Genomic DNA, 16,716 nt, shown 5'->3' on the forward strand with positions numbered 1-16,716 from the left:
AGTGTAACTGTGTACTACATATGATCAAAGTCCAATATCCTCTAGCCAAGGAAGATATACAGATACTTCTCAAATATGAGAGCCAACCAATCCTAGAATCTTATTGAGGGGCTATTTCCTGGGTCTTCTCTTTGTACCATTTCTTATGTTGAGCGAGGGAGAAATATCACATTCAAAAGGGGTTAAAGAAGAAATTGTATTACATCAAGGGTTGAGGCAGCAGTAAAGGAAACCTACAAGGACTGGTAAAGAAACAAGGACTGGCAACAATGGGGAGCCACTACTATGCCTACAGCTGAGGGGCAATGGGGAGGAATGCTACTATAAACCAGAGAAAGAGCCATAGCTGTAGAAGAAGGCCACCAACAAGATCTGGGGGCTGTGGTGAGGGAATGCAGAAATGCCAACATAGAGTTCAAAAGGGAGGAAGCTAAGGAATAAATATCCTGATTTCACTCGCCTCCTGTCCTCCAAGTCCTAATGATCACCTCCATTAGCACACCATGCAGAAGCCAGAGGGCAAGAGCCACTGGTTGATTCGGTCCGTAAAGTTCAGTGTTACAAGACACAAAGCAGATTGGTACAGTAAAAAAATGATGGAAAAAGGTAATTAGAATAGCCAGCAGTACACTTGAACATTCTCTCATTCCAAATGTTTGCTTTGATGAGGTAGTAACAAATATTAGTATAGGTCTTCTTATACACGTGTGCAAGTTCTTCCAAAGGGTGTATAATAAGAAGTGGAGTTCTTAGGAAATATTGTATGCACAGGTTCATTGTGAATATGTACTGTTCAATAGTCCCATGAGTACATGGCATCCTCCAATCACAATTATTTAATTGGTCAACAGAAAGAAGGTATTCAAATATTTGACCATATGAGATACAAGTTAGGGCAAAGTATGAATTACATTACCATATGGCCAAAGTTGATCAGTGCCTTCCTTTCTGCTGGCTTGGTGAACTTATGACCAGTAAAGAGTGGTACTACCAGGTTAGAGGAGCAATGAGTATCATTATTGTATGGCTTGTAACCTTACAAACCCAGGAACACCTCATCAATGTTTTAGCCAATAAACTGACACTTTAACTGACAAATCGCTTGAATCTATTTCCAGATTCCAAGACTGGAATTTTTAACTATGCCACAAATCCAAGAAACTTTCCAGCCTTAGGTATTGTAAACTACTTATCATCCCACACGGCATATGAGCTTTCAGCCTAGAGAATTCAACTGCAGTTTCTCAGATTAATAATGAAGTTTAGCATTATTCATATTGATGCTTCATCATTTTAAACTTCTTAAATGTCTAAACACATAGATTGCCTCTATGTCTTATATACCAAATATTTGTATCAGGTAGGGTCCCATGGGGAGAAAATGGCACATAAAATAAAGTGAATGAGAAACTAAATTTACAATTGTGTAAAGCAGTTTTGTAAATAAAAGGTAATCTGACTCTAGTCTTTTTCTTCAGATTTGTCTCTTACAAGATCTAAAGTGGTCACTGTGCCTCAGCCCATTTATAAAAGCCTAGCCCAAGTCAGAAGCACAAAATTGATAAAATCAAAAGCCCTTGAGGAACACTTACAGGGAGATTCAGTGTGTCTTAGACACTGATTCCATCAAAACTTGAATGGAACCACTTTGTGGGATCCCTCATTAGTGAATCAAATAAATAATTGACACTCAATCACTTTATATGAGCTTTATTTTTAATTTTTTTTAATTGTACATTGACTTCTGAAGATTTCATCAAGATACCCAGGTGGACTCACTTTTTGTTTGTTTCTTTCTGGTTCTTGGTAAACTTTGGTTCCAATCCTGTTTTGCATGGGGCTGACAGGTTATTCCTCACTGATAGCCACAGAGATTATGAATTTGAATTTATGATCAAAACGTTGGTAATCTCCTTCAGATGGTGGGACCTGTTTTCTATCAGATAAGAGATGATCGAGAATTTAGTTTGTTCATCGGCTCTTGTGTTTTTAATCTTTTTGTCTCTTCCATGTGTTCAATCAGTTTGTCTTATTTTCATTGAAATTAGAGGTCCCATAGAGAGCTAGTGTGTGGTTGTTTGTATCCATCTATACTTTTAATGTTTGGTAAATCTGAGTCTTGATCTGTAGCTGAAGTTCTAGAACTGGCTCCAATCTTTTTATGTGACCGTGTTTCTGTAATAGAAGAACCTTTCCTCTCATTGTATGAGTTGAAATATTTTCCTACTTCAAGAATATATTTCTAAATTAAATATGAATCCTCTATCAGGACTTCTGTTAGTATTGAATTATGGGGATTAATGTGTCTAACTTCAATCTAATGTTCACCAAATTCCCAAAAAAATAAAGATAACTAAATTTCTACTGTTTTATATATGCCATCTTTCTCAGAAAAAAATCGTCATAGAAATTATGGCTCAGAGCATTTTTATGTGAGGATTCAAATTCAATTAATCAAAATTAATTCTTGGACAACATTGGTGAATAAAATTTTCTATAAAATGCCCTTGTTCTCCCTGATCTTATCGAAATGTGAAGCATAAGGTAAGTATTTCAAGTTACAAAAGATGTAAAATTATGCTTCAAATCAATTAGAATTATAATTCTGAAAATTTTCCTGAACCCATTGAAATACAACTTCTGATTCCTTAGTTGTTTAAACATTTTGGTTTAATGTTAATATTCTATGGATATCTATTAGATAATTTTAAATAAGATTGAGTATTGCAACATTGGTCATAGGCATGTAGGCATGTGTGTGTGTGTGTGTGTGTGTGTGTGTGTGTGTGTGTGTGTATGGGCGCGCGCACGCCCCACTTACACCTTTTTAGAGTGTCAATGTCTTTGGATCATGTTAGTAAATGTGTTCATTTTTGCTACTTTAAGAATGTGTGAATAAGATGTAGCAGTAGAGGTTATACTTTGAAGATTCTTGAGCTTTGTTAGTCTATAAAATAATTATATATGACAGACAAATCTCAATTACCCGCCTTTAGGTTGACAAAGACTGTCTCCTTGACCAAATTTTAGTCAGGCTCCTCTCAGTGCTCTTCTTCACTAGGCCTCAGACTGCGGCCCATCCATGCTGGACTGTGTAGCTCAGTTTTAGCAAGAATGCTACTAAGTCAGTTCAGAGAAAATCACCCACTTTAGCTATCCAACAAAATTTCCAAACCCCTATTCTTGATATTTGATCACCTTGGACTGCCCTGTTATGTCAGCTTAGCAAGCATTCTCCCTACCATCAATGTCTCCTGTTAATAATTTTCCATCCACTGACCCCCGCCCCCATACCTGCTCTTTGCCTGTAATTTTTCACTTCTTTTAGTGCATTGGGAATTGAACCATTTCTATGCTGAGTTCTCTTTTCCTCTACTTCAATAGTTCCTAATTAAAATCAGTTTTATAACTTAAATGACTGTCAAACTCTGTGTTGGTTTTTCTTTTTAGAGAGTACTATCTGTGAAAGAAAAGTTAGTTACACTGGGTGATCAAGAGTGTTTAGAATAATTATAGTCAAAAATTATGATTGACTATGAAAGATAATAGTATCTGGTTTTGTTTACCAAGAGGGAAAAAAGGACAGAATTTTTCTAAGATAAAATGTTTAGTTATGCAGCATCTGAAAGAGAGCAGTAAAAAAGAAAACCCAATGAAGATAGAAAGCTGTAGAAGGTTCAAGAAATACTTGTTTGCCTTGATTTTGTGTATATATGTGAGTCTGAAAAGAAATAATGCTCTTTATTCATATTTTGGCAAACTTTCCATAGCTCTTTTTCAATTTTTTTTAACTTAGAAATGCTTTAACCACCATACCCTATGTATAATGAGGACTAAAATTGGGTATTTCTCTGTTAGAATTACATGACAAATGTATCTTGGTGTATGTATTCTACTCTTGAATAAAGGCAGTAAGTGTTATTCTTTACCTTATGTGTAATATTCTGAGTTAGCAGAATTTTACCTTACAAAAATAAGTGTTTGACTCTTGTTGACTTTATAGTCTTTATTATTTTAAAAATACAGTTAATTGTCTATGAAAGAGTAAAGTTCCTTCTACTGTTTATTTCAATATATTTTCACTGTGTTTAATAGGTAGATACACCACAACCATCCTGGTTCTCTACACTACTGTTATGGGTTGATTGGTGCCCACCAAATAAATATATTAAATTCCTAACACCCAATACCTATGAATGGGATCATATTTGGAAATAGGGAGTTTGCAAATGTAGGCACTTAAGATGGACTCTTACTGGATTAGGTGCATTGCAGACACTTATTTCTGTTCTGTTGACCATAAAGAAGACTGCCATCTATGTATTTTTAAAAAATAATTATATAAATATTATTCCTTAGGAATTTAGGCTTAAAATTATGCTCTTTGGTTCAAAAATACTTTATATTTTTATATGTAACTCTTTCCAAAAGTAAATGTCTCTTCCTCCTGATTGAGAGACAAAATGGATTCAATATCAGTGTGTATAATCAAATCAAGATAAGACATCAAAAGCTTTTCTCCAAGTTTTATCTTCAGTAAAGAACATCAGTAGTCAATGAGGCACTTCAAAATACAGGTTCTCTTAAGAGATCTTTCACTAGCTTTCTGCATACTCTCCTCATTGCCACCTTCATTTCTTTGTTTCTGAATGTGTAAATGATAGGATTTAAGAAAGGAGTGAGAACTGCATCAAAAATGGCCAGAAACTTATCCAAGTGTGTGGAGGGAGATGACCATGTATAGAAAAATATCAAAGGACCAAAGAACAGGGCGACCACAGTGATGTGGGCTGACAGTGTGGACAGAGCCTTGGATGAACCCACTGAAGAGTGTTTCTGAACAGTGAGAATGATGATGATATAGGAAATGATCAGTATAAAGAAGACGCCAACAGACATGAAACCACTATTGGCTGTGACCATGAACTCTAGTTGGTAGGTGTCTGTGCAGGCAAGTTTGATAAACTGGGGAAGGTCACAGTAAAAGCTATCTAACACATTAGGACCACAGAAGGGCAAGTTTACCACAAAAGCCAGCTGAACCATGGAGTGAATGAGGCTGGTCATCCAGGCAGCTACTAAAAAGAAGATGCACATCCTTGGGCTCATGATGCTCAGGTAGTGAAGAGGCTTACATATGGCAATGTATCTGTCAAAGGCCATGGCTATGAGTAGCACCATCTCCACACCACCAATGACATGAAGGAAGAAGATTTGTGTGATACAGCCACTAAAGGAGATGACTTTATGCTTTTTGAAAAGGTCATAAATCATCTTGGGAGAAGTGGCAGAAGAAATTCCCAGGTCAATGAAGGAGAGGTTGGCCAACAGAAAGTACATGGGGGAGTGTAAGTGAGGGTCAGAAGTCACAGTGAGCATAATGAGGGAGTTTCCCATCATGCTTGCCACATAAAGTGTGGAGGAGAACACGAAAAGGAGAAGTTGGATCTCCCAGGAATCGGTGAGTCCCAGGAAGACAAACTCTGACACTGCAGAGTGATTCACTCCATCTATTGGCTTTGTCAGCATTGCTACCTGAAAATGTAAATTGTGATAATTGCATGTTGTTCATGAGATACAAGATTAGTCAAATGGGTAGTAGAAATTCTACTCTCATTTTTTTTTTTAATTTTTGGTTCAAGACTAATAAAGCCCAGCTCTAGTCTCACAAAACTTTTAACCACTTCTCAACTATTCCATCCACTTCCAAGACCACAAGCCTTATTCTGGCAAACAGATGCTTCTTCCTGACTCCCTACCTCTGGAACATATTTATCTTCAAGGTTCACTAAATCTTTGCTTTATATTATCAGCATGTATTTTACTATCTCTTGTATTTTAGTTAACTGAATACAGTTCTAACTCATCTACTAGATTGTAAGCATCTTGCAGCAAGGGATTATGACTTATTCCTATCTGGATTCCCTGCAGCAATGAAAAAGTGGCTCACACAGAAGTACAAGGCCATGAATTGTCTGTTACCAGTTTGCATCGTTAGGTGCAGAAATTTAGAGTGTTTATAAACTTGTCTAGTAATTTACATCACAGCAAAATCCAAGTATATAATTTTGTATTTACTAAAGTTTCGATCCATGAATGATTGCGAGAAAACAACTGGTTTTTCACTAAAGTTGAGAAGCACAGCCATAGAGCTCTTAACACATGATCTGAGAAGCTTAAAACTATGCAGGGCATCAAATTGTAGTAAAAAGCATTTAGTTCAAATCTCTATGGCAGAACTTACCTCATTAATGTAATTTTAGTTTTATTTCAAGAAGCAACATTGCACAATGGAAAGAATATGGTCTTTGGATTCAGAAAACTAAAATCTATACTATAATTCAGCCACTTACAAGATGATATTGAGCAAGTTACTTGAATTCTTGAACCTTAGTTTATCTATGAAACTGCAATTAATAACACTAATTTCACAGAGAAAGTTCTAGGGGTGAAAAAATTAAAGTGTATCTAGTTTGGAGGTTTTAATATGAAAATATGCAGTAAATGTTCAGTTTACTTCCCTTTCACTTGTTCATAATAGTGCTCAACACTTAAATAAATGAATAAGAAAATAAAATTGTACTGGTCAACAGACAGCATCAAAATTCCATATCTAAAGGGTATTTCAATAATATAATTTTCTCCTAATTAATAATATATTATAACATTCATACTCTTTTAGTGATCAAAATTAAAACCATCCTGTGCAGATTAAATATATTTGCACTCAGAAAAGACTGTATTTTTTGTAGTAATTACTGAAAATGTCATTTATTAATTTTTTTGTTTGTTCTCCCTTCTGATGTGACTGCAACACCCATAAAGTTAAGGAATACATTTATCTTGCTATCTAATGTATCTTAAAACTTTGACTCACACTACCTAATAAGGACATGTAAATATTTCAGGAAATAAATAACTGCTAAAAGAAGAGGATCGATTTGGATAATTAAAAAATACATGGAACTATACCTCATTATATAATTAGGATAGGTTAAAAAATCACATAGTTTCTAAGCAACAGAGAAAAATAGAAAATAAGGCATTATAAAAGTGAAACAGAATTAGAGAAAATGAGAAAATAAATGAGATTAAAAGAAAATCTAAAAAAGATGAAGATATTAGAAAGTATGTGTATAACGACTGAGAAAGAATAAAGCTTACTTTAAATTAAGTAAAAAGTAGTTTGTGAAGTATGATTTCCATTACACTCTTCCAAAATTCTACAATTATAAATAAATTACAGTATATCTCCAGGTGTCTTTTAAGTGTCAAGACTCTTGAGAATATCTCAATAAACCTTTATCAGGCATAAACATATAGCTGTGAATTGATTTGCCTTTCATTTCACTAAACCTTACCAACCATGTAAAAACTGGGAATTTTTGGAAAAGTGAATTTAAATCAGAATGAGATATAAACATGGAACCTTGATGTACTAAAAGCATGAGAATATATCTATTCAAATATCAGGGAATGCAGAAACTAAAAGTTTAGCTCATCGCAGTTATAGTGTCACTTGAGACAGACTAGGGATCCAAATCTCAATCCAGAGCAAAAGTCTAGAGAGGTTTCTAGGTGGAGACACAAGGATATGATTTCATTCACCTAAAAATCATCAAATATCCATAGGAAAAAACTTCTGAATAATTGTGTTCTGAAATCATCTTCTCTTATAGATTGACTATACTTTGAAATAACTTTTCTTAAACATTTAACTATACTCATAATTTTTTAACTAATTAAAAGTCAACGATGCAAAAAGCAAGGGCTAATTCTTTACCTCTGTTATGATTCATCTTTTTTCTTGATCCATATAGGACTGATTAATTCTCCAGACAGATTCCCAGCTATTTAATCCTTTATAAATGAAGAAGATATTGGTAACAGGTCACAAGCAATAGAGTCATCAAGTTAAAAGGGATATATAGAAAGCTGTTCAGTTTGAACAAGGTACGAATCTAAATCATTATTCATATAAATGTCCTCAATTTAAAAATATTGTCACTTGAACATCTCATTCAGCTCAAACTCTTTGCATTTTTACCTTTAAAATTGTCACAAAACCTTCCTTATATTCAAGTAAAATCTTGCCTCTTCTAACTTAAGACCACCTCTGCTTTTACTGCTTATAACTGTGGGAAACATAAATCATTGTGTTCTTTTCAAAAAAAAAACCTTTATATACATGAATGCAACAAATTAAGTCATCCCTTAGCTTTCTGTTTGTAAAATTCTTCTCACTTATTCCTTTTCATACAAAAAAAAAATCTTATTTGTCTACCTTTCTTCATTCTACTTTCAGTTTAGAGATAAAATTAATACAAAACACTCTAATTCTAAACCATATAAGAGACCAGGAAAACTAGTTTAATCTGCTGGTAGTTCATGTGTTTTTTAATTGTCCATATCATATTTTAAAGTGACACCACATTGGAAATTATTCAGCTTTGGATTTTTTGGTCTCCATGTCTTTTATTTCTATCAAGATGTCTATGAAATCCTTTTCCCTCTTGTAAACTTGACACTCTCCTAATAAATTTGCTTCCCTTTTCACAGAAGATAATCAGTTATACTCATTTCTTTTGAAAAACTAATGGAGAGAAAAATATAATTAACCTCGTATTTTTTATATTTTCATGTGTCATCAATTTTTCTTGCCAGTTTATCAAGTGGCAGAGGGTTAGAATCATTCATTTAATCGACATCAGGAACAGAGTGATTAATTACATTGTATACTGAATCCAAAATATTACAAAGTTATTTGACTTCTTCTAATGTCTTCGACATTACCCTAGGCACAATGTGATTCTAACTAAAAAGTCAATGTCAGTTAATTTTTTCTAATATGTCAATAAACTTTTTCACTATTATTGTTCTGTACTATTCAATTCTTTATCCTAGACAATATCTACTTTGCTTTAGAATAACATTCAAACACTTCAGGATATGGCTCATATTCATAGCAATTCCAAAAACAAAATTATGTCTGAACTAAAGCCACTCTTTGCATTGTTAAATTTATTTCCTTCTTTCCTTTTTACCCATATAAAGAAAACAGCATCTTCCAGAAATATGAGGTTTTCCTGTGTTCTCCAACACAGAGAGCCATGTAAAATCCTTCTGCAAGAAGAAATACACAATTTGAGAGGACAATGATCAAGTGATACTGCAAAAGCCTGACAGTTTAGAAAGAGCTTATGGATCAAGGGACTTTGCCCCTAGAGAACCATTTGATTTGACCAGAGCAACAAAAGGATCTAAAAACTAATAACAACACACCAGAGAGAAAGAGGGAAAAAAAGAGTGAATTATTTTTGTTTAAAAACTATTTTGTTGAAAATTTTATAAATATTAATAGTTATCTATTAGAATTAATTTCTGAAAATTGGTAAATATTAATTCAAAAAATTCACTGTAACCATCTTGATCATCTCCCCAGAAGCCAATGTGCTTAATTTTTTAGTATAGTTTAAATAGCAGAAGAATGTACACAACACTTCATTTTGATACATCATATTTTGAGTAATTATGGAAGATTTAGCTATACAGAAGTTTATTCTAGTGAACACAGCTTTAAAATGAATGAAACAACTGAAACATGTATCAATTGATAAATTAAAGAAATTATGATACATCCATACAAATTCTCTGAAACCATTGAAAAGAAGGTTCAAACTCTCTATAGTTAAAGACAACCATAAAACACTGTTGAATGAAATTCTTGGTAGCAAAATAGCATGTATATTATGTTACTGTACATGTAAATGTGTATACACACACATATATCTGAATAAATAGACAATAAACTTTCTTCAATAACTACTTCAGGACAGTGGGATTGTTAGGTGAGAAAACAAGGATTTTGCCTTTCAATTTCCTATACTTGTAGCCAGGATACTGACAGAACAAAAATATGGCTCATTCAAATTAGGTAACTGGAAAAGAGCTTAGTGAAGGCACAAAGTCAGCTGGAAAAGGGTTGAATGGACTGGAGGGGAAAATGGAAGCTATTGCTTTCTCTCTGCATCCATTCTTGTCTTTTATCCAGGGGATAAGCAGGGCAGAAAAGATAATAGTAGATAGAAGAAATTGAGCATCATAGAAGAATAATTAGCTATTATATCTTTGCATAGTGATCTAAACCCAAAATGTTAGCATCCACCAGTGTTCTTCATCTATATTACATAACAGAAAAAGAAGGAAAGATAATTAACATAAAACATAGCTATCATAATCCCCATTTGTATAGACGGACATAGGCCTATTTTGATAACAGAATTTCCCTCATTTCATCTTATCTTCCATCAGTACTAAGGCTGGACAGGGTACTCTACCTAGTAGGATGAACAAAACTATTCCTATAAGTTATCAGTCTTGAGATGATCCTTTGTTTAATGGAATGTCACTATTTTCCATTAACGAGAACTACTGGGCAACCAAGTACTAAAAAGCATTCCTAAAAAGCCCCTGAGTTCTGGGCTTAATACTTCTTGTCCCCATTGTGGAATGGGAACTAAAGTTCTTTCTAGCAATTGAGATCTGTGTCCCTGACAAGCACTACTGTCCTTAGACCCAAATAAGAGAATCCTCTGTCCTAATCCCTATCCTACTGGCTTTAAATTGATTCCTTCCCAGAAGTCATGCTCTTTACCATGGTGTAAAGATTTCAAGGAACCAAGGAGACATGTCCACATGGAGTTTATGTTCATCTTTCTAGAATATGTTCTGGTCCCCAAAACCCAGGAATTTTTTTCAAATTTCTTTGGGAACTTTCCCAAGTCCACAAACCTGGCTTTCCCAGATTTGGTATAGATATGTATATATAATTATCAAATATATTTATCGACATAGAAGTTACCTGATTTATAACTTTAAAATATTATGTATGTAAATGTATATATGGATATATATACACATTATGTATATGTATGTATATGTACATATGTGTGTATATATACATATATGTTTGTGTGTGTATATATATATATTGCTTACAGACTCTTATCTCAGTATCCACAAATGTGAGAGTTAGGTCCTTTTCTCAGCTGATTCAGTGACACAAGGAGCCAAAGTGGTCAAAGACCAGACTCATCTGTGTTCCTTTTGGAAACATTCTTCCCTGGGGCACCAGGCCCTCTGAACCTACCAAAGCAAAGTTCACAAGAATAGTAGGAAGCATAAATTTCTCCAGTAAATTATTTGGTCTTATTGTTAGAGTGACTTTTTCCACCTTGGGTTCATATAGTCCAGCTTTAAGACAGATTTAGACTATTTTAAGACATGTACTATACTGCATCAAATAGACAGCACCCTAAACTTGCAAAGTGTTCACCTCCCACTTGGTACAAAAACTGAGCATTCTCTAGGTCACTGAACTACTCTATCAAGCCAGTTGCTTATAGTTATTGGAACACAAGTAAGTCCAGTGAATGCCATGGGTATAAGTCCCTGGTCTCATTTCACTTCTATAAAAATATGCCCAGATGCAATATTGTATGCAACATCATAGCAATTGATAAGACAATAAAGGTATTCTATGAATCAATAAATGGTAGTGTTGGCAAGCAGCACTGTGGGCAGGAAAGATAGTTCAATAAATAAAAATAAATAAATGACAGATAATTTATATTATATAAATATATTATATTTTACATATATAATAAACATGTGTTTATATGATATATATTTATAGTAATATATTTTTATATATTTACATATAACAAATATATTATATATTTATAATATAAATATATGTATAAGTATTTATAATATTTATTATATATTTATATATATAACATATATATTTGTAAGATATATTTATATATATAATGTTTATCTCTATGAAGTGAGATTAGAGATGACAGCTATAGATATAGAGATAAATATCCCTATGAAGATAAGCATCTCTTCATTACATAAAAGAAGGGTTTAACTCTATTCAACTAGTTCTCTCAGAGTGGTGTGAGATATGGTACTATCCAGGTTGGCTGTCCACTTACTTTTGCATTTTGAGCTTGGGCGTTTGGAAGTGATGGTAGGCAGAACAACCTTAGTGAGGGGAAATTAATGTTCTTGATTTTACACAGAGATGTCAATTACGCTACTATAGCCACCTTTAGTACCAATTAAGCAGTTTTAGAACAGCTGAAGAAAGAAGTTGACTGATAGCCACAGGGGCAGGCCATTTTGTTCCTGTACAGTGAATAACTTCTAACAGGCTTTTATATGGTTATGAATGCTGTCATTCTCTGGGCTGTTCTGAGAAGTCTAGCTACATGAGTAAGATTTGTGTCACAAGCCATCTTTCCTTCCAAAGGATGTGCACAACTAAAGGTATTCCCTGAGGTTCTTCCCATTAGAAGGATTTTCCTTCACTATTGTCCTTCAAGGTAATCTCTGGGTAGAGTTTAATGCAATGGCCATTTACTTACAGCTGATACCAACACAACATGTATAAACTATTCATAAACCAGGCTGTATTTTCTCCTCCGTGTGGGGGTGATGGGATCCCCATTGGTGGGGAAGGCCTACAAATCAGAATTGTTTTCAAGTAAATGAGTTATTTTAATATTATTTAACAGACACCCATTACAGTGCAGAAGTTAAGATAACAGATCCTGGTTCCAAACTGTAAGACTTTGAATCCAGGCTTATTACTTATAGGTCTTGAAGACATTTAATATCTTTGTGCCTCAGATCCCTCATCTGTGAAATGGGGATAATGAGGATATCTTCTTCATAAAATTCAAGGTCAAACACTTAGAACAATACTTAGACTTAGGCTGCACAATTTCTGATAAAAGAAAAGCTGTATACATATTTTATAAATATTTTATTTTCTATTTACTGAAATATTTTAAATTTGTTTTTCTGGGAGAAGCACAATATTCTCAGTATGACTTACTTAAGCAGAGTACATAATTCATCAATCACATGGTTTCCCACAAAAAAAGGAACAACATTAGTTGTAAGTATTTGGGGGGAAATTCAGGCCTACAAAATAAAATTTAATCAAATATCTCTCTGAACACCTCTGTAGACAAAAAAAAAAAAAAATACTGGTAATAATGAATTTTAAACAGTTTCTTCATAATTAACACAAAGGTTTAAAATTCATCTTTGGTAGAACCTGAACAAGGAAATGTATGGTAGTGGTAGAAATTAGGAAAAGATTTAGAAATGATAAAGAAGTGCTAAATCAGAGATGTGAAGTACAGCATAGGGAACATAGTCAATAATAGTGTAATAACTATGTGCAGTGCCAGGTGTGTACTAGACTAATCAGGGGATCACTTTGTAAATTATATAAATGTCTAACCATTATACTGTACACCTGAAACTAATGTAAAATAATATTGAATGTCAACTTTAAAAATAAAAATTTTAAGAAAAGAAGTGCTAAATGCTAATGATAATTTACTAGAAAGAAGGAATACAACTGAGAAGTATAAAGCTCTCTCTTCAAATAGACCTACAGAAAAAAGTTGATAGAGTAGAATGCAAGGAGAAATTCAAATACAAAATTGATCTGAAAGTGAAAAGGAACTGACCTAGCAACTAGAGGAATGGTTTCTGGTGCGTGGCTCTCTCTGGTGATTTCTGACTGTGTGCCTTTGGGCAAATTGCAGTCACCCCTCAATTCCTGGGTTTTAGCATATACAACTGAGGGGATTAGAACAAACAGTGTTGGTCATCCCTTCTAGCTTTAAATTTAAAATTCGAACATAGGATTAACAACTTCCCATACTGACAGATAGAGGAGCCTGATAAGGAGGCAAAATATGTTGAAACTGGGGAAATAAGAAGCAAACAGAGTAAGAACAAAGAAATTAAAATCCAGTTAGGTAATAAATAGATAAAGAATAATATGAATGCATATCCCATCTATCAATAAAATAATCTGTCCAATATAGATAGGAAAAAGATAAAATATTATTTGCTCAATTACGTGGTGCTTTCTTAGACCATGTAAGTTATGGTGCTTTCTTAGACCACGTAAAAACCAAATCAAAAGATATATGATTTGGTTTTTAAAACTGTGACATACAGAGTGCCAAAGTATAACATCCTTTCTAATTTAATGATGAAATAGATAACATAATTTAATAGATACTAGATTTCTAGACATATAACATGGCATAAATCTTGAGCATATCTCTGAAATTGCATAATGTTTTCTCTGCAACCAGCACGAGAAAGAATCTATAGTTCCATGTGTTTGAAGATAACTCATTTATGAAATCTTCCTGTAATGCAGAAGATGACTGCACAGTCTCTTCATTGCCACTTTCATTTCTTTGTTCCTGAATGTATAGATGACTGGATTCAGAAAAGGAGTAATAAATGCATCAAAAATAGCAAGATATTTATCCAGGTGTGATGTGGGAGAAGGCCATGTGTAGAAAAACATCAATGGCCCAAAGAACAAAACCACCACAGTGATATGAGCTGACAAAGTGGAGAGGGCCTTGAATGAACCACCTGGAGAGTGTTTCCAAACAGTGAACAGAATGAAGATATAGGAAATGACCAGCAAGACAAAGGAACCCACTGAAATGAGCCCACTATTGACAATAACCATGAACTCCAGTTCTTGGGTGTTTGTGCAGGCAAGTCTGAGGAGCCGGGGAAGATCACAATAAAAACTGTCCAATATGTTAGGGCCACAAAAAGGCAAATCTACAACAAAAATTAATTGAACCAATGAATGGATAAAGCCAATGATCCAGGAAGTGACTAAAAAGTATAAACACATTCTTGGACTCATGATGGTCAGGTAGTGGAGAGGCTTACATATGGCCACATATCTGTCAAAGGCCATGGCTATGAGTAGCACCATCTCAGTTCCCCCAAGAGCATGACTAAAGAAGATCTGAGTAATACATCCACAAAAGGATATGGCTTTGTGCTTCTTGAAAATATCACAAATCATTTTAGGGGCCGTGATCGAGCAAAAAAACATGTCAATGACTGAGAGATTAGCCAGGAGAAAATACATGGGAGAGTGCAGATGAATATCCAAGGTTACAGTGAACACAATGACTAGGTTTCCCATCATGCTTGCCAAGTAGAATGAAAAGGAGAAGAGAAAAAGGAGAAGTTGATTCTCCCATGAATTGGTGAGTCCCAGGAACACAAACTCTGATACAGTAGAGTGATTCACTCCATCCATGGCCTAAGACACCAGGATCAGTTTTCATGTTATCTAAAAGGAAAAAAGAAAATGAAAAATTATTGCCTAGGCAAATATTAGTGTTCAAGAAAGAAAGCCTCCAGTCCATAAAAACAATCATAATATTAACATCTCACACAACCAAATAATCTTCATCACCTGCACATTAGACTTCTATTTAGAGGAATCAGCTGCTTCCCAAATGACATTATGGTTTTCAAAACTACTACTACTGACACAGAAGAAAAAATAGCACAGATGATTAGAGGCTCTGTTCATCCCTCTGGTGATCAAATCAAAGTTGTGATGGAAACAAGGAGCAGCAGCGAGGAAAAATCGCCTAGGATGAACAAACCATACAACTAGGGAGAAACTCAAGAAATCACCCTGCAATAGCAGAAGGTAGAATGGGGCGAGGACATGGGGCTACCCGGTCTCTAGCAGCTAAGTGAGCTGGAGGCTGCAGCAGCAGCAGCAGCAGCAGCAGCAGACGCCTCTTAAAGGAGCCGCATCTGCGAGCAGATTTTCATGGTGATGGACCTGCTCGCTCTGAATACCAGTGCCAATTTGGTTATGCACAGGGGGCACCAGGAATTTATAGGGAGACATTGTCAGAGTGAGGGCCAAGGTGAAACTCGCTCAGTACAGAAGTGCCAGCAGTATCTATTGTTCCCTGTTGAGCTTTCCCCCTTACCAGTGCACTGGACACATTATCGCCAAAGCCATGACATTATCAAACTGGATAACAGAGGTCGCTCTGCCCAGAAGATTCCCTGAAACCCCAACTCCCCCAACTCGCAGCCCACCCAAGTCACATCCAGGTATTTGCTCAGCAAGTCAGGTGCTCTTTGCTGAGCAGCACCTAGACTCACACTGGAGGCAGGTGGCCTTGGTTTCTGATGTGGCCTTTTGAGGCAACTATAAGCACAGCATCTGTGGTTTGCTTGCTGAATCTTAACAAGTGGCTCCAGAGGGGTAGAGGCTTGGGCTAAATTTGGCCTGCAGCTGAACCCCTCTCAGAACTGTGACACTGGACACCTACTTCACAAATTTATACTAATAAGACTGGGAGATGTAGGAGCTTTGCTTAGTACATAGAAACAGACACGGAAAGACAGCCAAAATGGGAAGACAAAGAAGCAGAAACCATATGAGAGACAGAACAGAGATCCAGATGTAATGGAGTCAAGTAATCTAACAGATGCAGAGTTCAAAACACTGGTTATAAAGATGCCAAATGAACTTTTGGGAAGTGTAGAGAACTTCAACAAAGAGATTAAAAAAAAAAAAAACATAAAAATGGAAATGGAAATTATAAAAGGGAACAAGTCTGAAATGAAGAACACATTATCGGAGATGAGAAGTATGTTAAATGGAATAAACAAAGTGAATAAAGAAGAGGATCGAATGCCTTATCTAGAGGACAGGAAAGCCAAGGACATTCAATCAGAACAGCAAGAGATAAGATGCCAAGACTCTAACAATAATTTAAAGAGCATATGGGATACTATTAAGGGTCCAAATATCCATCTAATCGGTGT

General features: G+C 34.9%; 2 protein-coding genes across 2 annotated transcripts; both read right to left on the bottom strand.

Annotated features, from left to right (window-relative positions):
* Positions 1-4,566: 4,566 nt before the first annotated feature.
* On the bottom strand, positions 4,567-5,529 carry LOC105288768 (olfactory receptor 4F3/4F16/4F29-like). The gene has a single exon (XM_011355139.1). It carries the CDS (start codon positions 5,527-5,529, stop codon positions 4,567-4,569), a length of 963 nt encoding a protein of 320 aa, XP_011353441.1.
* Positions 5,530-14,227: 8,698 nt separating this feature from the next.
* On the bottom strand, positions 14,228-15,193 carry LOC105288589 (olfactory receptor 4F15). Its single transcript, XM_011354850.1, has one exon. The coding sequence runs from the start codon at positions 15,173-15,175 to the stop codon at positions 14,237-14,239; it is 939 nt and encodes a 312-aa protein (XP_011353152.1). The 5' UTR covers positions 15,176-15,193; the 3' UTR covers positions 14,228-14,236.
* Positions 15,194-16,716: the final 1,523 nt, after the last annotated feature.

The sequence above is a fragment of the Pteropus vampyrus genome, unplaced genomic scaffold (genome assembly GCF_000151845.1).
Source record: "Pteropus vampyrus isolate Shadow unplaced genomic scaffold, Pvam_2.0 Scaffold19, whole genome shotgun sequence".
NCBI lineage: Eukaryota > Metazoa > Chordata > Mammalia > Chiroptera > Pteropodidae > Pteropus > Pteropus vampyrus.

Bases quoted from the DNA above. Each gene is read 5' to 3' on its own strand.
- LOC105288768 (XM_011355139.1), bottom strand. From the start codon at position 5,529: ATGCTGACAAAGCCAATAGATGGAGTGAATCACTCTGCAGTGTCAGAG.
- LOC105288589 (XM_011354850.1), bottom strand. From the start codon at position 15,175: ATGGATGGAGTGAATCACTCTACTGTATCAGAGTTTGTGTTCCTGGGA.